The sequence below is a fragment of the Miniopterus schreibersii genome, assembly GCF_964146895.1.
Source record: "Miniopterus schreibersii genome assembly, chromosome: 18".
NCBI lineage: Eukaryota > Metazoa > Chordata > Mammalia > Chiroptera > Miniopteridae > Miniopterus > Miniopterus schreibersii.
In genome coordinates, this window is record NC_138121.1 from 7463098 (window position 1) to 7482876 (window position 19779).

The 19779-nt window shown below is 54.6% G+C and overlaps 2 protein-coding genes across 6 annotated transcripts; both read right to left on the bottom strand.

Annotated features, from left to right (window-relative positions):
- Positions 1–453: 453 nt before the first annotated feature.
- EGLN2 (egl-9 family hypoxia inducible factor 2) lies at positions 454–9532 on the bottom strand. 2 transcript variants are annotated; one of them, XM_081119167.1, is made up of 6 exons: positions 9272–9532; positions 7141–8216; positions 2153–2272; positions 1622–1758; positions 1372–1439; positions 454–1100 (listed from the first exon to the last, which is right to left on the bottom strand). In XM_081119167.1, the coding sequence occupies exons 2-6, from the start codon at positions 7975–7977 to the stop codon at positions 1045–1047; spliced, it is 1218 nt and encodes a 405-aa protein (XP_080975293.1). In that variant the 5' UTR covers positions 7978–8216; positions 9272–9532; the 3' UTR covers positions 454–1044. The 2 variants fall into 2 exon arrangements, with proteins under 2 accessions (XP_080975293.1, XP_080975294.1); XM_081119168.1 differs by lacking the exon at positions 9272–9532 and adding an exon at positions 8769–9128.
- Positions 8134–19205, bottom strand: RAB4B (RAB4B, member RAS oncogene family). 4 transcript variants are annotated; one of them, XR_013997577.1, is made up of 9 exons: positions 19001–19205; positions 17835–17915; positions 17455–17569; positions 15982–16044; positions 15748–15902; positions 14574–14669; positions 14357–14487; positions 13780–14098; positions 10729–11101 (listed from the first exon to the last, which is right to left on the bottom strand). XR_013997577.1 is itself a non-coding variant. In XM_081119171.1 (8 exons), exons 1-7 carry the CDS (start codon positions 19014–19016, stop codon positions 14372–14374), a joined length of 642 nt encoding a protein of 213 aa, XP_080975297.1. In that variant the 5' UTR covers positions 19017–19205; the 3' UTR covers positions 8134–8216; positions 14357–14371. The 4 variants fall into 4 exon arrangements, 3 of the variants coding, with proteins under 3 accessions (XP_080975297.1, XP_080975296.1, XP_080975298.1); XM_081119171.1 differs by lacking the exons at positions 10729–11101; positions 13780–14098 and adding an exon at positions 8134–8216; XM_081119170.1 differs by lacking the exon at positions 13780–14098.
- Between the last annotated feature and the right edge of the window lie 574 nt (positions 19206–19779).

Genomic DNA, 19779 nt, shown 5'->3' on the forward strand with positions numbered 1-19779 from the left:
ATGTACATTTTATCCTTCCTCTTGGACTGGCTCCCTGGCCCGCACCACCCTGGGACTGTCATGTGCCTTCACCTGCAATGCCCATCTGCACAGCCTTTCTGCCCAAGGTATCCACCAGCCTGGGGATTGTGCATGGGTCTAGGGAGCACTTGTTACGGGTGTGCTTGGGTGCAGGCATGGCCCGATCAGAGACCCTCCTCTTCTTCACCATCCTGCAGCGGTTCTATCTGCTTCTTGTGGGGAGCCCCTCCAACAAAGATCTCACCCTGCAGTGCACCGGCCTGGGCAGCGGCCCATCAGCTTTCCAGCTCCACCTGGTGGCCCACCGAGGTCAGGCTCAGCCACTCTCTGGCTCACTGACTCTCAGACCTCCTTACCCTCTGTTGAATAAAGGCCCTGAACTGCATGCAGATGGAGTAATGTCCTTGCCAAAGAGAGACAGGGAGTCAGATGTGTGCAGCTCTGAGGTAAACTTTTATTTCTTGGCTGACAGGACTTTCACACCCATGCTCCTCCCAGCACCTTTTATCCTGCCCAAGCAGCGGCAGCCTAGTCCAAAGGGTGCCAAGGCCAAGGGGGTTGGGAGTCACTTCACATTCCAGGCTGGAGGAGTGGGGGGGCTTGGGGATACTCCCTCCCCCCCAGCAAACCTTTGCCAGCAAGAGGCCATGACTCAGCTCAACCCCAAATCCTGTATCCTGGTAGGAGGTGGCAATGCCCCCTTCCAGCTCTCTACACCTGAGAGGGGCACGACCAGACAGGGCAAGACACAGGCACCCAGCTCCAATAATAATAGCACTGGCCCCTGCCCAAGTCACAACCCCAGCCCCTATCACAGGGTAGCACAAGTCTCTCCCCTCCTTGGTCCTCAGTGACTGAGGGAACCCTCCACACCAGGCAGGATATAGGCAAAGTCGGAAGCAGCAGCGGTGGCGGGGAAGGAGCAGGCACCAAGACTGGTGGGCCGCTGGCCGGGCAGCACTGGTCCAGGGCTCTCCGGAAATCAGGGCAAGCTGTCTGTCCATGCAGCTCCGGGGCCAGCCACTAGGTGGGCGTAGTCGGCTGAGATACAGGTACTTGGACACCTTTCTGTCCAGATGCTGGTGGGGGGAAGGGGAACAGGAGATAATGAGTCAGCAGAGAAGGGACAAAGAGGCCAGAGAAACACTGGGAAGGGTAGAGAGGACCAGAAGGAAGACATGGGGCTCATGCTGGGGGTACCAGGAGAGTGGCCGTCTAGGGAAGGTGGGCAGAGGTGAGGAAAAACACAGCGGGATTTAGTAAAAGACTGACGTGGATGAGGTGGCCAGAGGCCTGGTGAGGTCGTGGAAGAGGAAGGGCTGGAGGGGAAACGGTTTGGGAAGCAGGTACCTAGCTGATACTTGTCTTTGGCTGCTGCTCGCTCCTTGGCATCAAAATACCAGACAGTGATGGCGTACCTGGGAACCAGAGTAGTGCGAGAGGGCAGTTAGAGATCACTTTCTTAAATTCCAGCCACCATATCCAGTGACACTACAGTCCACCCTCTGAGCCTGGTTCTTTTCCCACCTAAGCCCCCTCTCCGTACTTCATCATGTCCTGGGGGGAGCACCTGGGCATATCCCAGAAGTATGGGTCATACCTGGTGGCATAGGCTGGTTTCACCTCATGGGGGTTCCGCCGGTCAGACCAAAAAATAAGCAGCCGGTCAAAGAGCGGCTCGATGTTGGCTACCACAGGCCGGCCCTCGGGAAAGATCTGCAACAGGCCGCCATGCACCTGAGGGCAGACCAGAGGATGAGGCGGGAGGCTGGCACCACCTGCCCCCAGGAGCCCATCAGTGATGTAGCAGCTGCACACACCACCCCCTCCCACCACTCAACCTCTTAAAAATGAATGACAACCCAAAGTCTGCATCCCCATGGAGAGGAGCAGGAAGCTACTGAAGCAGGAAATAGAGGGGAGGGTTCACTAGGCCAGGGGCTGGGCAGACTGCACCATTCCCTGAAGGACGGCTGGCGAGGCTGTGCCCTCCTCCAGGAAGAGCCAGGGGCAGACTTCCCCACCCCCGTGGGTAGAGAAGAGGAACCAGATAAGGCTAGAAGCTGAGCTGGAAGTGGAAACCAGAGTGGATGCACACCACACCACCCTCGTCCCCACCCCCACACCCTACCTTGATGTCCCAGTTCTGATTCAGGTAATAGATACAAGTAATGCAGCGCCCATCACCGTGGGGATTGTCAACGTGCCTCACGTACCCCAGCCCATTGCCTGGGTAACACGCCACCATGGCCTGGTAGAGACAGATGCAAGCAGTTTACTGGGCCAGGCAGAGACATTCGGGTAAGTAGCCATTACCTCCTCTTTCTCAACCCTCCCTGCCCCTGCCCCTCATCTCTGACTTCTCAGGTGTCCTGGGCTCCAAGGGCTCCAGCCCCCAAACTTCCACCCTTTTTAGTCAAGCCCCCGTTCACCAGAAACCTCAGCTCCAGGGCCTCAACAGCCCGTTCTATACACACACAGAACCCATCCTACATGCGCGCACACACACACCCTAGAGCCGGCACCCAGAAGGGGCTCAATGAGGAACTGAGGGTTTCACTTTTTAAAGATAGCCTGACCCCTCCTCAGACATTTCAGCAGACTAAAACCAGTGTCAATGTTTTCTGGAGTGTAGCAATGTGGCCTCAAGGGGGCTCTCACCAGCGGCAGCAGTGGAACCACCTGGGACACCAATACCCAGGCCCACCTCAGAGTTCTCATGTACTTAGAGCCTGGAATTTTTAAAGGTTCCCCAGGTAATTCTAACGCATAGCAATGCTGAGAACCACTGCGCCTGACCACAAAGAATGCCTGCTAAGTAAATGATGTCTCCTACACATTTAAACAGGTGCCAAAACCTAGAATGTGACTAGAGCCTGAGATCTAATCCCAACTGCAAGGATAACTTGCTGGGTAGTGCTGGACAGTCCCATCACCTGAACAGGCCTCAACTGCCTCATCTGTAAAATGGGGCTAATACCTGCTGTTTACAGCAGTGGCATTAACCCCTCTGAGAATCTAACTCTGCAGGTTCCTGACCACATAGATCTAATAGTTAGGACTCATTCAAGGTCTTAGCTTGTGTGTATACAGTTCTAGCCATAAGGTTCTAGCCTTCTCTCCCTGATGGCTGCCACTGCCCTGGCCAGCCCTAACAATGCTGAGGCCTGGGCTTCGCCACTCAGGGCCTGTTTCTCATAAAGGAGCTGACAAAAAGGTAGATGTGGTGTGAGGAAAAGGGCCCAGGTGTCCCTACAGAACTAACACCTGTGTTCATTTCAGAGCTGCTACACCAGCTGTGATGTCGGGAGGAAAGGTTGGGGGAGGAAGGGAATGACATAACTTCCTGTCTCAGGTTCCTCATCCATGACATGGAGCTGACAGCTACTTCACAGGTTGTTGTGGGAACTGAACAGGACATAAATGGAAAGGCACCCAGCATGGTGCCTGCCACCTGATGGAAAGCCAAAGCAAAGGCTAAAATCACATTAAAAAAAAAAAAGTCCCAGTCCTCTCCTCTGCCCAAAGCCACTGAAAGGGCTGGAGGAAGCAAATAAGGAAGCACTGACGTGAAGACCCTCCAGCTCCTGCCCAGCTGGGGACCATCTGTTTTAACACCTTGACCCACAATGAGGCCAGGTCAGACTGCTGGCTGCTGCTCCCCACTAACACTCAGCTACACCTGCAAGCCACAGCCCAGCAAGACAGCCTTGAGGTAAACATTCCCGATCAAAAGTATCAGCGTCTGATGCCAAAACAGCTTGGCTTGCCGGGTATGGCGGACCAGGTTGACTCAATCCCTCAGCCTCCTCCTGTCATTGGCAAGGTTCACCCCAGCATGGATGTCAACCGCTATGCATTAAATATGTGCACCTGATCCGCCAGAAGAGCTGCCACCAGGTGAGGCCACCCCTGGCAGCACCTGGGCAGTTAGTGAGCAGGTCCCACAGCCCCAGGTTCAGGAGCACCTTCTTTGCACATGGGTCAGCGCTCTAAGCAAACACCTCACCGGGAGACAAGAACATGCTGTGGGCCCAGTGGCCTGGAATCAGGGAGTCACTGATTACGGATGGACAAGGCCTCCCCAGTTAGAGTCCAAGCAGAGATTTTGCTGGTTGTGCACCAGGAGGGGCAGGAAAAAGGGCCCAGTACTACAACCTCTTCCCCCACAATCCATCCTGCAGCAGCCAGAGACCTTTTTCTCCAGCTCTTGTTCAAATCCTTTCAAGTACCCACTGCATCGAGAAAGAAGAAAACAACACAAACTCCTGACCCCAGCCTCCAACACCAACCTACTCTCGCTCTGCTCCAGCCCCTAGGGCCTCCTGGCTGGTCTCTGACCAGGCCACCCTTATCCCCAAGGCCCCTGTGCCTGCCTGGAGCTCTTCCTTTGTCTCTTATTCACGTCTCAGGCCAAGGGGCACCTGGAGTACTGACTCTAGCTGAAGGCACCCAGGCTGATTTTCCACTCCACCCTTCAGGGTGGAATCAACACAGGATCTTGTTTACCTAGTACTGGTCCAACAGGAGCTCCACATAAGCCCCTGGGGCCAGGCCTGTCTCCCTAGTGTCCAGGAGGAAGCTGCTGACTAAAAACACTCCTCTGGGCCTGAGGGCCTCCATTCCTCCTGCCCTGTGCACCCTCACACAGGATCTCCCACCATGCAGCAGGGACACCCTCTGGAATATGGTATGTTCTAGGACTTGCACATGAAGGCTGGCCACAGAAACAGGCCCTTTAAGGCCCCACCCTTCCCCCCACATGTATACACACCGTAGGGAGTGGAGGGTGGAAGTGTACTCTGGCCCCAGAGAAGCATCTACTTCCTCTCCTCACAAGGGAAAGGGACAAGCAAAATGACATGGAAACATGGAAATCTGTTCCTCACCCTTCCACCTCAGGGAAGGGACAGCTGGGATCAGAGCCAGGAAAGTGAAGAGTTAAAGGATACTGGTGACAATGTGCCCAGGGCCCCACCACACACTCACACAACCAAATCAGAAGCTGGAGACTGAGCCAATGACAGCAGGCCCCACCCCCAAGCTGCTCTTAAAGGGGCAAACTAAGGCCGGCAAGGCCCTCTCTAGTAGTCCCAGATGGCAGTGGGAGTCAACTTTTTCCCATCTACAGGCCAACTGAGCAGAGGCACAAGAGAAGTCAGGGGAACACAGGAGCTCCATCCAGAACCACCCAGAGCAAGTTGTTGCTGGCTGTGGCCATACTGGTGATCAGTGCCCCCACCACCACTGTGGCCACCCACCCCAGCATCCCACACAGTCTTATTGCAGAGCCTGGGGAGGGAACCCAGATGTCGTTCTTTGAAAGCGGGGAAGCCTAGAGTGTCTCATTGGATCAGGGGAAGGTCTGGGAGAACTCCAGGGATTGGGCTGGCTCCTCCCCTCCGTTCTCAGTCCAGCCTGGCTTACCTCCTAGAGGTCACCTAGGGCTTAAAAAGCGTCGCCCTACACCAAATTCTAGCTAGGGCCCTGTCCACAACCACATCCAAAACATCAAAAGAGATCTGTTTCTTCTACCCTCCCCTCCTGAAACGCCACTGACTAGCTGGGGACTTAGCCTGGTTTTCCTATGCTGTGGATGAGCAAAGCCTCAGAAAAGTGTCCTGCCCTGGGCCTTTTAGCTCTTGTGCCCTACCTCCAACCCCCTCCTGCAAGGATGGGGGACCCTGAGGTGAAACTGCTGAGCACCCTGGGGCCACGGAAACTCCCACTAATCTCTCTGGCAGAGCCCAGGGAGGGGCTGCCTCTGGCTCTCCAGCTATCAAGTAACAGGAGGGAGAGGGAAGTAGGACAAGTTCCAGCTGGGGTGGGGAGGATACTGGCCTTGGCCCCAGGGGAGCCCTGGTTCCTGAGCCAGCTCCAGCCTGAGAGGGAAGCTGCACAGAGCAGAACGGAGATGGGATCTGAGAAAGGAGGGAGGGGACAAGCTCATGCCCGCAGGGCAGAATACAGCCACCCAGTGCCATCAGCCAAGCATCACTGGTATCATGCAGTGGGCACTCCCTACAGAGCCTTTTCCAAACACCAAGCCTTGGACTCAAGGCCAGGGCCCTCACACCCCTCCATGAAGAGAACTACCATGTCAGCAGGCTGGAAAGGCCCTGTGGACCATTGTCCTGGACAGAGCTCCTGGACCAGGTTCTAGAATGGGCAGCTGGAGGCCCAGGAGGCCCTGACAACCCCCTATAAACTCGAACCAAATCAGCATTTTTCTTAAGAGAACAATGTAAAATGGCAGATTCTCAAAATGGCCCAGCGCCCTAAGAGAGATTAGTAACTATTACACTAAAGAAAAAGGGACCAAGAAGAGACACAAATGCAGTGGATCAAGGAACACAAGAGCTGGACAGGGATGAAGTGATGGGCAGACAGGATAGAAAGGATGAAGAACAGGGACTAGGATGGGGAGAAAGGGGAAAGATGGGGACAAGACCTCCACCCCAGTGAGCACATGGCCACCCAGTGCCACCTCCAGGAAGCTGTCCTTAACGAAGACACCATAGTATGGCACACAGAGCACAATGTAGTCCAGCACCAGCAAGCAGCACCTCCCTTAGCCAGGCACTGGCCTCACTACCTACTGCCACCCTCCCCCCTCCACATTCTGGCTCTCCTGCCTGGGAGACAGAACGGATAGACCAGACACAGATGGGGGACAGAATGGACTAGACAGACGAACCAGCAGACAGTGACACGAAAGGACGAAGACTGAGGCAGAACCGTGCCTATCTACATGGACTGTTCTTGATCTGGGGCCCATGAACAGACGTCAGGAGGCTGTGAATCCCACCATGGCCTACGCACAGGTGTGGGACTATGAATGTCAGCATCTCCTCAGGTTCTTCAAGAGAATCCCTGGCAAGGTCAAGCAGCACGGTGGCTACAGGCCAAACCCCTGGTTTATAGGTACACAAACTATGGCCCACAGGGAGAAAGCACACAGACCACCCCCAGTCCCCACAGGGAGTGAGAGCCCAAAGCAAATTCCAACACTCGGTCTGTTGAAACTTCCTAAACATTCCTGTGACCCCAGAAGTGTCTCCAAACCCACTGGTGCTCAGAGTTCGAGGCATCAAACAAATGCATGCTGGGCAGCCTTACCTTGGTGCGCCCATTGATGACGTAGCTGCCCAGCCGCCCAGCGCAGTGCCGGATCACAGCGTCCACATGGGCCATGAGGGCCCCGATGCTTCGGCAGCCTGGCTCGTGGCCTTCCACCCAGGCAATCTGGTCCCCACGGATGCTGCGTGGCGGGATAGCTCGCTGGCTCACTAGCTGCCCATCACGCAGGCGCCCGCCCCGTTTCAGGGCCTCTACCTCGGCCAACACACGGCCACCCAGTGCCGCCCCCAGGAAGCTGTCCTTGACACAGATGCCATAGTACCGCATGCAGGGCACGATATAGTCCAGGGCCAGGCGCTCAGGTGCAGCAGGCAGCTCCTCCTCCCTCAGGCGGGCACTGGCCTCCCCGTGGCCACTGCTGCAGCCCAAGCCACCCTCCCCCTCCTCCTCCGCCTCGGGGTTCTCCTGCCTGGCCCACGGCCGCTTGCTGGGTGCGGGGGCATCCCCACCATCCTCTGCCCATTTCCGCTTGGGGGCCTCAGGCCGGGCACCCTGAGCTGCCAGTCGCTGGCACCCCTTGGTGACCAATGCTGCAGCACCCTCACTCTGCAGTGGACGCAGCTCGCCACCATCTTGCCCACAGAAGCCCTCCAGCCGGGGGCTGGCTGTGGTGGAAGTGGCTGTGGCTCTGGGGATCCCACTCCCTGCCGAGGCCTCAGCAGGTGCTCCTGGGCGGTGGTAGGAGGGTAGCAGGGGACACGGCAGGTACCTCTCCACCCCCATCCTGGACCGGCCAGGCTCCAAGGGCTCTGACACAGAACCCGGCAACTGAGGGAGAGCCTGACTTATGGGCTGCGGCTGGCACGGGCTGTCCATGGCAGCAGAGTCTTCATCCCCCTGGCATGGAGGGCACGGCCCGGGCCCATGGTGCCACCCTCCTCCGCTGCCTCCTCCTCCTCCACTTGATGCAGCCGGGGGCCGGGGTGGCCGGGCCTGGCGTGGGGCAGGGTGAGGCAGGGCAGGTGGCAGAGGCTCTTCTCGTGCCCTGGGGCTGCTCGCTGGTCCCCAAGTCCTCTGCTGTCCCTAGGAACTTGGGAAGGGACCTGTCAGGTTTACTGGAGAAAGAGAGAAAAAAAAGGGATGTTTGAGGAGCTAGAGGCAGGCTGGCTGGGGGAAGGGATGAGGAGTGGAAGGGCAGTAAAAAGGCAGACAAACTTGGCTATTAAGACCCCAAAACCTAAACCAACTGGGGGAAGAAGACCCTGAGAATTTTGGGGGGAAATCACTGACAAGTCAGTGAGGAGGGCCGGTGGAGGAGTAAGGCTGGGTAGATGACCCAAGACAGAGGACTGCGGTGGGGGCTGGGGGAGAGAGCAACCTCAGACTGAGACAGACAAACAGAAAAGAGGGAGGGGCCTGAGGTAGAAAAGGAACGGTTGAAGAAGTGGGAAGTAGAGACGAATAGAGGTTATCTGCCTGGGAGTCCCAGAGAGACAGGGAATGTGGGGGGGTCCACAGGCAGAGGAAACTGGGGAGTCCAGAGACAAAGAGAACATGAGAGGTTGTGGGGGTGGGGTGAGGACAGAGACAGAAAAACAAACTGGAGAAAAACTGGGAGGGAGGGCCTGAGACAGCCGGACAGACCGCGGTGGAGGGGTCGACCTTACCCCAACGAGAGGAAGCCTGTTGGGGGCTGACACACACTCAGACGGAAGGGAGGCCCTCAGCCAGACAGACGGACGGAAGGGAGTCGCGGGAGGAGGGTTCCACAGCGACAGAGAAGGGCGGATAAGGGTTCACGCACTCCGGGACCGGACCAGGGAGAAAAGAGCGCCCCCTACCAACTCCCTTTGGTGCGAGTTCTGAGGCCCCGTCGGGGCGCAGCTGGGAGGTAGGGCCTAAGGGCCGCTAGGACCCCTGCCCACTCCCCTCCCCCTCCGCCTGGCCCGCGCTGCCCGCTGCCGGCCCAACCACCACCAGGGCCGGCACTCAACGTGCCCGTCGCCGCCATCCCTCCCCCACACCCCACCCCCATTCCTCCCTCCCCAGGGTCGCCAAGCTCGGCCGACGCAGGCCGGCGCACGCCCCTACACCCTGCGGGGCTCGCGCCGGCGCCCCGACTCGAACACCCTCTCCGCCCCGCTCCCTTCCCTCCCCGCGCTCTTCTCACCGAGCTTTTTCCTCCGACCCCGGCGCCGCCGTTTGTGCCAGCCGCCCTGCGCCGCACAGCGCGCCATACCCCGCCCCCACCGCCCGCGACGCCCCGCCCCCGCCTCTCCCGGTGGGTACGTGACCGCGCCCGGACGGAGGAGACGGTGCGCAGGCGCGAGCCGCGCTGGGCGGGGCGAGGACGTTCAGAACAGCCCCACTCGAAAACGGGGGGTGGGCCTGCGGACGCGAGGCTCACTTGCATTCTGCGCTCCGACCATGTGCGGAGAGGAGGAACGCAATTAGGAGGGGCTGAATTGGGGAAGGAGGGTATCAGAGAACATTATGCAGATATGCGGGAGGGGTATGCAAATAATGCTATTTACATGGACCTGCCCATCCCCTCAGCACCCAGAGCGCTGCGGAATGAGTAGCTCGGTCGGGAGGTGGCATGCAAATCACCGATGTCATTTACATGGACAGCCCCGCCTTCTCACAGCCCAAGGCTAAGGATAAGACACTGAGAAATGTCGGCTCAAGTAGTCGGGAAATTAGGCTTTTATATAACGGAGGGAAGAAGTGCAGTTGGTCCTTGAGAGGAGGAAGCTCGGACCCCTCCGCCCTGTACCCTCGGGACAATTGTGGGAGTCAGAATAAAGCAACCTAGGAAAGGTATGCAGAGAAGAAATCTGCATGACAGCCTTGTGTCTTTTAAGAACATTTTGGGCGACAGCGCCTGGGAGAATTGTGTAGATGAGGTCATTTAAATGCCCCGCCCCCCCGCCTCACCTAGGCCGAGCAGAGCCTCGGGCCTTCCGGGGTTGGGTGAAAGCTGACTTGAGGGTGCTGGACCAGTTGGGAATGGCAGGGCGTGCGGTGTCCTCGGTTCACCTGGACACAGGACAACATACTGGACTCCAGTATGCACGTGAGTCCGGGTTGCACAAAGGCCCACACACAGTGCTCAGAGACAACACAGAAACGGTTCACGGTAAAACACAGGTGTATCAAAGGAGCCAAATTCACATCAAAACACAGAGACCTCAGAGGCACACATGCAAGTCAGACACTTCCTCAGGCTTTCAGGCATCAGACATGTATAGGTATCACCCACAGGCCTGAGTTCTTACGTTGTTTGGTGTCCCAAACAACACCAGCCTCATGAATACAATCACACTGAGTACACAGAGTTGTCACAGTGTCACACATAAGCAGCACACATTCCTACAGATACCATCAATTATGGCACAAACAGGGATATTAGTGTTACAGATGTGGGCCTCCAGGGCACACTGTCATAACATGTGCACACAGTGAGATACCCTCTATAACAGGCACCTGAGTCACGGTGTATCCGCACATCATGTCTGACCCAGAAACATGGTCCCAAACATCATGACACTTGATTCTTCCATCAGATACCTCTTCTGCCTCCCATCCCTCCCTTCCACCCCAAAATGATGGAGGCCAAGACACAGGTATAAATAGTGCTTTATGGGGGTGAGGGGGTGGGGGTAGGCCTTCAGGTAATAAATAACTCGTACTCGCAATGGCAGGGTTAGGGGAGCTGGGGCCAAATGGCCCTGGTCTCAGGCTTTGGGAACTCTTTGAGAATGGTTAGAGGTTCAAGAGGGACGGGGGTAGCCAAGACAGAGGAAGCAGCAGCAGGTACAGATTCCCCCTTCCCCCGTGGCTCAGTCTTGCCCCTCAACCAGGCCACATCAGGCCAGGGAAGGGGAGCAGGTGTCAGGGCAGCTTCTCTGAGGCCAGGGCAGGTGAGGGACTCGGCCTCTGGAGGCCTGGGTCTGGGCCCCAGCCAGAAGGACAGGGCTGGTCCTGTAGAACAGGTGAGCTGAAAGAAAAGCATGAGGTGAACTGGAAGGATCCTGGCTCTGTCCAGCTGGTGTGTCTGTCTCATTACTGGGTATCTTTCTGCCCTCCTATCTGTGTCTGTCTTTCCATACCTTTCTCTTCCTCCCAGAGTTTCTACATTGTCTGTATGACTTTCTATTTCTCATCTGCACATAATTTGTGGCAGTCTGAGGGTTTCTCCCTGTTTGCCTCAGAGAGCTGTCTCCTTGAGTCTGTAGAGAGGTAGCTCAGTGTCTAAATTTCATATCCCTACCTCTGTATCTCTGTGTCCTTCTACAGTCCTGGATCACCCTGGCTCTAGGTCTCATTCCAGGGTTTTCCAAACTGAGGAGATACATTCAGTCAGTGGTTCTTGCTTTGCTGCAGATAGCACTGCCTGGGAACTTCCAGGAATCCTGAAATCACTTCAGAATCTCTGGATTGAGGCCCAGGTATCAGTAGCTTTTAAAGCTCTCCAGGTGATTCCAAGGTGCAGCACTGAATTAATGGGGTAGGAAATCAGTTTGGTGGGCCTTGATCTATCTTTTATTGAAAGAGAATAAAGTGGAATACATAGAAAATATTAGAGTGTGTCATATGTAATAATACTGGTCGATGAAGATACAATGCAGGTGACTGGGGAATGAGTGACAGCTAAATGGGTATGGGCTTTCTTTTTAAGGCAATGAAATGTTTTGGAACTAGACAGAGGTGGTGCACAATCTTGTGAAAGTACTAAATGCCACTGAATGACACACTTTAAAATGGCTAGATATATCTTATGTGACTATCACCTCCATTTTTTACAGAAAGAATATTAGTGCTAAGAAAACACGTGTTTTCGTTTTATATGTGTGTGACTGTATAAGATCAACATATATTTCCTCCTGCAGATTGGAATCAACAAAGTTTGAAAAAGCATCAGCTTTTTATATTTGATTCCCTGACAGCAAACCCTGAAACAGACCCTGTGCTAAGCTCTGGGGTGAACAGTACACACCCAGCCATTTCTGCACAGCCAGAGTCTTTAAATGGATAAAAATTAAAAATTAACAGCCCTTGTTTATGAGTCTAGTCAGTCCCTGTTCTAAGTACTTTACATGAATTAACTTCTTATCTTCTGAACACCCACATGAGGCAGGTACTGTTACTGAGGAAACCAAGGCCCAGAAAGGTTAAATAATCTGCCCAGAGTCACCTAACTATGAAATGACAGAGTAGGAGTTTAAATGCAGGCAGCCTGGCTCTGGAGTCTGTGATCTGTCACCTCCTTTCCTTCTCAGATGGAGAAGACAAATGCTGTACAAATAATAAGTTGTGAGACCACCAGCTAGAGGGAGTGACCCTGTCTGGGATAAAGGTTCCGGCAGGAGGAGTCATGTTAGCAGAGATCAGAGGATGAGTGGGAGTTGGTGTAAGAAAGGAGGCAGAAGGACAGGCGCACCCAGCCAAGACATAGCAGATGGAAAGGCCTGGAAGGAAAAAAGAATGCTGCCCAAAGAACTCACCCTGGACTCCTCTCTCTCAAATTCCATATTCATTCATCAGGAAATCATTTTGGTTCTGCCTCCAGAGCATTTTCCCCATAGCTACTCTGGAACTGCCAGAGGCTGGGATGGGAAATGGGCATGAAGCACAGAGAGCAGGACTAGGAAGACATTCACACCCCCAGAGAGGTCGAGATGGGACCAAATCCTGTAGGATCTTGCAAGCCTTTCAAGGAGTTTGGAACACACAATGCTTCTTGAAGGAGGGGGAGGAGGTTGGCAAGGAAGAGAGGGAAGGAACAGTGTTCCTGGCAGAAGGAACAGAATGAACAAAGACCCAGAGAAATAGAAAGAACTTCGGCGTGGCTGCAGTGGCCTGAGAGGTGGGGAGAGATGCAAGTTGAGGCAAATGAGGCTGACAGAGGCCACCTCTGCAGTCCAACATCAGGCTGAGGAGCCTCACTGTGTCCCATCGACCCTGGTAGCCATGAATGGTTTTACAGGAGGGACAGGATCGGATGTGCTTTAGAAAGACCCAGTGGCTACATCAAGAGGGGACAAGACTGGAGACAGAGACTAGGGAGGATATAGAACCTATCCACACCTCAGCACCTCCTCTGTCCCCACCATGGTCTTGTCCACCATCATCTCTCATCTTGACTTTGCAGCAGCCTCTGCACTGGTCTCCCAGCAACCACCCCTGCCTTCCCCAAGTCTCCCACTATATGCAGTCAGAGGAACCTGTGAACACCCGAATCACATCCCATCCCTCCTCTGCTCAGAGCCCTCCTATGGCTCCCCTTCCACCCAGCGTATAAGCCACAGTCCTCCCAGTGGTTCACAAGACCCTGACTGATCTGCTTCCCTCCACTCCTGACCTCACCTCCTGCTGTTGCATCCCCTCAACACACACATGCGCACACACAGACTCCACTCCAGCCGTATTAGCCTCCTTGGTCTTCACCCACATGAAGCATGATCCTGCCTCAAGGCCTTTGCACAGGCTGTTCTGCCTGGAACACTCTTCCCCCAGGTCCCCATATGACCTCCTCCCTTACCTCCTTTGAGTCTTTGCTCAAATATTACCTTCTCAGTGGGCCTCGTCATCCTCTTCAAAATTCCATTCCTCCCCCCAACCCTCTTCCCTGCCCTGGATAGCTTTTATCTCCCTAATGACTATATACAGTGGTACCTCCGTTTTCAAACGTGGTCCGCTCCGGAAGACCGTTCAAGTTCTGAAATGTTCGAAAACCAAGGGATCAACAGCCGACAGTGGGGCCTCAGGATCTTGCCCTCAGTGGAAGCCGCGTGGCATGTTCGACTGCAGAGGCGTGTTCGAAACCTGAAGCATTTCCTTCCGGTTTTATGGCATTCATAAACCGAAATGTTCGTCAACGGAGACGTTCGAAAACTGAGGTAACACTGTAGTTTACTTATGTGTCTTGTTTATTGTCTGTCTCCTCCATGAAGGCAGGGATTTGTGTCTGTTTCACCAGTGACTTGAACAGGGCCTGGCACACAGGAGATGCTCAATGAACACTTGATGAATTATGAATGGGAGGGTCAGAGATCCAGGGCAGGGAGCTGGCAGTGGGATAGAAAGGACTTCCCCATGGCCAGGAAGATGGATCCTTTAACTCAAGTGTTCTTGTCTTTTTCTTTCTCCATGTTTCTCTTGTTACCTTTCCTTTTCTGTGTGTCTGTCTCTGTTCCATACTTCCCCTTGCCAGGAGACCAACCCTGCAGTCCCTGAGTCCCCAGTATCCCACCTGGCTCCGCAGGTCTCAGCAGCCGCAGGGCTGAGGCGCCACGGCCTGAGCACTCCGAGGCTGCCGCAGCTGGCGAAGGGAAGCATCACCGTACTGAATGCCTGAGCCCATCCTCTCAGGGTCGAGCTCACCTAGGGGTGAGGGGAGAGATCAGACTGGGTCCCTTGGAAACCTGTGGCCCCTGCCTTCCACTCCCACAGGTCAGTCCGGGCCTCACCCGAGTCGATCTTGTTCAGGATGGTGCGGGCGCACTTCAGGAAAGCCTCCTCCACGTTCTCCCCCGTGAGAGCACTGGTTTCCAGGAACATTAGCTCTGGGGGCAGATGCTCAAAAGGTCAGGGCCTGTCAGTCCCCACCCCCCACTCAGACCCTGACCTGCTGCCTCTCACTCTGTTCCTCAAATGTGCCACCTTTGCCCTCACTCCCAGCCTTTGTACATACCATTCCCCTTCCATGAATGCCCTTCTCCCCAGGCACCCGCCTAGCTTTCCCTTCAGAGCTCAGTTCACAAATCTCCTCCTCCAGAAAGTCCTCCCTGACCTCCCAGGAAGGGTCCAGTGCCCCCTCTGGGCTTCCATGCGCCCCTGTGTCTCCCCAGCCTGGCCCTGACCCTTCTGGGCTGTCACTGTCTGGAAATGGGCCTGCCTGCCCACTTACCCTACACTGGACTGGGAGCTGGGCCCAAGGCTGTCTTCATCACCATCTCCCCAGCACCATCTAGCAAGGCCCAGGTCCACCACAGTGCACCCATCAGTCATGTGACAAAGCCTCACAGTAAATTAAGGGCCAGAATTGAAACCCACATCTTTCTCATGGCAAAGCCTCCTCTAAACTTGGAAGTTAAAGACTGGAAGAATGTGGACAGTCGCTAAGCCAGCAGATGTTTGGCCAACACGATATTTTCAAATGGGTTTGTACTTGCATACCTTTTAACATGGCTGTCAGTCTTGTCCACTCCGCTAATGCCAGTGCCTGCTAACATGGGGTCAACCTCGACCTATCTCCTTTAATCATAAAGCGTGCCTGACCCCTAGGGCCATTGGAGTTTGCAGTTGCTACCTTTCACCAATGCCCTGTGCCCTTGCCATTACGGTTGAAACCTTCTGAGCAGCCAACATTATCAAGTGCCTGCTCCATCCAGGCGGTGCTGAAGTCTTTCCATGATCCGTGCCCCTTAACCATCATGCGGGATGTGAGTCAGAAACACTGTGAGCCCCACTTTCTAGATGAAGAAACAGAGGACCAGAGCAGTCACATGGTCCGCATATGGCAACACTTGGATTTGAACTCAGACCTCTCTAAACCTCCACATTCACCTGCTGGGCACAGCCATAGAGAGCCAGGAGGCCCACAGCCCCAGTGGACTGCCCCACCCACCCTACGGCTCTCACCGTTCTCCTGGGCAAAGCGGGAGGCCTCCAGGAAAGTGACCTCGCGCTCGGGGTCCAGGTCCTTCTTGTTGCCACAGAGGATGACCACGATGTTGGGGCTGGCCAGTGTGCGGGCGTCTGTCAGCCAGGCAGCCAGCGAGTTATAAGTCTCCCGGCTGTGGAGGAGGGAAAAAAACGGAGGGAGCGCAGGAGAGGGGCTGTCCAGATCCCACCCCATCCATTTCGTACACCCACCTGGTGATGTCGTACACCAGCAAGGCTCCAGCTGCCCCTCGGTAGTAACTCCGAGTCACCGACCTATGGGGCGAGGGGGACCCAGTCACCCCAGAGGCTGGGGTCTGCCCCAAGACTGCCCCCCTCTGTGGAGACTGGTGGTTCGGAGGCCCTCCCTTCACTGCTGGCCCTTACCCCAAACCCTGACATGATCTAGTCTCACTACAATGCCTCTCTGTCTCGAAATCTGTCTCCCTCCATTTCTATCTCACTTAGCTCTCTGTCTGCCTCTAAGTCTCTCTGTCTTTGACTCTCTGTATCCCTGTCTTTCTGTATTTCTTCATTGGCCTGTGTCTTTCTCTCCCTCCCTTATGTGTATGTGTCTTTAAATCTCTATTTCTCTCTGGCTCGCTCATGCCCACTCTTGCTTTATCATTCATTCATTCATTCATTCATTCATTCATTCATTCATTCATTCAACATTTTCTGTATCTCCCCTTTGCCCAGTCCTGGCCAAACGCTATGCAAATACATCTGCTTGTACCTCTCGTGCTGTGTCTGGGGGAGGCCCCCTTCCCAGTGTGGCTAACTGTCTGCATCTCCCTGTGTCACCAGTCTGGGTCCCTCTAGAACTCATGCAATCATTTCACAAGCATATATTGAGCACTTACTGCAAACCCAGTTCATAACACACACCTGCTTTTCCTTTGCCCTCCTTCTCTGTCTCTGGCATTTATGCACCTCGCACAGTGAACTAACACACGGCTATTAACTTAGCAGCTCTTCTTCACGGACTGTATTCCCTTGTTTCTCTTCTGTCTCTTCCTCAGACTCTGGGTTTCTATGTGTCTATCACCTTCTCTGCAGACATTTCCTGAAGACATACCATGCATTGAGCCCTACTCACGTGTCTCTCCCACCAACACAGAGAAGTTTCTCCATCTCTCTGCTACGCCTGGCCATTCTCCCTGTCTGTTCTGTCTCATCTCCCTTATCTTTTCTTTCTCAGTCTCTCTCTCTTCCTCTCTCCTTCTCTGAGTGTATCTCTTTCAAGTATCCCCTTCTCTTTCTGTTTTAGTCGCTCTCTTTCCATCTCTACCGTCTCACACCCACCCCAAATGTGTCTTTCTCTTCATGCTTGGTCTCTCCCTGAGCACAAGTCTCCATCCCTCCAGCCACATGGGTCTAACCACCATAGTCTCTCTACGGCCTGTTGATCTCTCCCTGGCTCTCTCACCCTTTATTATGCTTCTTTCTCAGTCTCTTTTTCTCTCACTGTCTCTGTCACCCTCTCTCCAGGACTCCATCTCTCTTTGGCTGTATGTACCTGCTACTCAGTCTCTGTCTCTCTCCCTCTGCCTTGCCTGCCCTCTCAGTGTCTCCATGCTCCTATCTTTGTATCTCCAAGTGTCTCTGCACACCTCTCTCTTCCATTTTCTCTCCTCTCTCCTCCCTCCCCAGCCCTCTCTCTCCTTCGGAGCCCAGCCCACTTACCGAAACCGTTCCTGGCCAGCTGTGTCCCAAATCTGTAGTTTCACAGTCTTCCCACCCACGTTAACTACCCGAGATCCGAATTCCACTCCGATCGTGTGGTTGGAGTCCTGTTTGACTGGGAGCAGTGGGAGGGCGAAAAGAGGCAGTACAGGGCCTCAGAGGATTCCTTGTCCTCCAAGGCCCCCTCAACCTGTACAAAACCATTCTCATTGCTGGGGCAACTGAGGCTCCAGTTGGAACTAGCAAAGAGCATCACCATGGCAAGGACCAGGAAGCCAGCACTGGAGTTGTACCTATGGCCAGCCCTGCCCCTGACCACCTGCCCCATGCCATGCCCATGCCACCATTCAGTGCTCCCAGGACCACTCCCAGACACTCACATTTATTCTCAATGAACTGATGAAGAAGACATGATTTTCCAGTTCCTGCACTGCCAATCACCAGGAATTTGAAGAGGAAGTCTGAGCAGATGGAGCCAAAATCAGGAAAATCCAGTGAAGAGAAGGATACAGGAAAAAATATGGAAACCAAGAAGCCATCACAGTTACAGGGAAAGAAATAGACACAAGCAGAGCAATGGGTAACAACGGTAACAGATAATTCTTATAAAATGCTTACCATGTACCATGTACCAGGCACAGTTCTAAAGTTCTTTACCTACATCAACAGCTCACTTAATCCTCAGGAAAACTCTATGAGGAAGGTGTGCTAATAATTAACCCCATTTCCAGATGAGGAAACTGAGACCAGAAAGGTTAACTGACTTGCCCAAGGCAAAGCTGGGATTCAAACCCAGGCCACCTGGTCTCTTTTATCAAGGACTACAATCTTGCCCTTGCGCCTCACAACTTCACCTCCTACCACTCTGACTCATTAACTCCACTCTAGCCTCTGGTTTTCAGTCTACTCCTTGAAGATGACAAGCTGTTTGCCACCTCAGGATCTTTGCACCGTTCCCTAGGCTTTTCTCTGTTGAATAAATGCAGCTTCCTCTGACTCCTAAACCAGTGCTCTTTCTACTGCACCCTGTCCTCCCACCTCCAATCTATCCACTCTGACTTTCCAATTCTAAGTCCCTTCTTCCTCTTCCTCTACCCAAGGCCCCACCTCTTGTCACTAGGCCCACCCCATAATTCAAGGACAACTCATCCCCAACCCCATTCGAGACCTCTCAAGCCAGAGCAGTCCCAGGGTCGAGAGCATCCCTCAGGCAACCCTTAGTTCATCAAACTCGACCCCTGCCATTCAAGCCAGCCCCTCCCCATCCATCTTAAGGCCCACCCTCTCCCTCAATGCCTACCCTGATCCATCATGACTGGCTCCTTCAAATCCCGCCTCAAGCTATTAAACTCACAACCAGACCCTCAGGCCCCGCCCAAATCGATTAAGCTCAGCCTCAGACACACTAAACCCCTCCCAGCATCCACTAGGCCCTGCCCCATAATACCAGACCCCGCCCCCTGGCATAAAGCCCCGCCCCATTCCCACAGGCCGCATCCTACCTGGGCCCAGACCCCAGACCCCAGCTTCCCCCCACTATCCTCACCGTAGGTCTCGGCCATGACTTGGTCGCAGCCGCTTAGGGCCGCAATATGGCGCCCCGGCCGCGCCTGCTCCTCGGCTGGCAGCCGCTCCACTCCGGCTGCAGCCCCGGCTCCTTCCTACTCCAGCGGCTCAGCGCCGCCACTTCCGCCTCCACCCGCCTCCGGCGCGACCCGCTAAGGGCTGCGGAATACCCGGCCACTCTCCCCAAAGGCAGGGATTGGCGGACTCGGCAATCAGGGAGCGGGGCAAAGTGCGCGGATTGGCGGAGTGAGAGGACGAGTCGAAAAAGGTGGGACCAAGACAAGCGATTGGCTGAGCAAGTGGCAAGGGGCGGGGCAGAAGTGCTTGGCCCGCAGAGAAACGGATTTGGTCAGGAGGGGGCAGAGTCGAGACTCCACATTGGGTACTGGGGAATTGGGGGCGGGGATATGGATGCAAAGAAGGGGGTATGGCAGGATTGATAAAAGAGCCTAGTGAGTGCAATTTCTGATTTCAAGGCAGGATGGATGAAAATTGGGGGATACGCACAGGTTAACAACCTCCCTCCTCCCTTTGCAGATAACCTTCCAAGAAAACCTCTGCTCTGCGATTTATGTCTTCCTCATGATCCAACTGGCTCTTTCCCAATAGTTTCACTTCCTTCCATTGGTCTAGAGGACACTACAATCCCCTATTGGGCTGTTCAGATTCTGTGCGATATCTAACTTTAGGAGCCCACCTCCGGTACCCAGCTTGGAGCAAAGGGCTGTCAGTGAAGGTCTGCCTAGCAACCACTGACGT

Excerpts from the sequence above, each read along its gene's own strand:
- EGLN2 (XM_081119167.1), bottom strand. The coding sequence starts at position 7,977 with ATGGACAGCCCGTGCCAGCCGCAGCCCATAAGTCAGGCTCTCCCTCAG. Across the intron at positions 1,759-2,152 it reads ATCAGAACTGGGACATCAAG|GTGCATGGCGGCCTGTTGCA; the intron begins GTAGGGTGTGGG and ends GTCTGCCCTCAG. Across the intron at positions 1,440-1,621 it reads AAACCAGCCTATGCCACCAG|GTACGCCATCACTGTCTGGT; the intron begins GTATGACCCATA and ends TCTGGTTCCCAG.
- RAB4B (XM_081119171.1), bottom strand. Across the intron at positions 15,903-15,981 it reads CTGGTGTACGACATCACCAG|CCGGGAGACTTATAACTCGC; the intron begins GTGGGTGTACGA and ends CCTCCTCCACAG. Across the intron at positions 14,488-14,573 it reads CCTGAACAAGATCGACTCGG|GTGAGCTCGACCCTGAGAGG; the intron begins GTGAGGCCCGGA and ends CCTCACCCCTAG.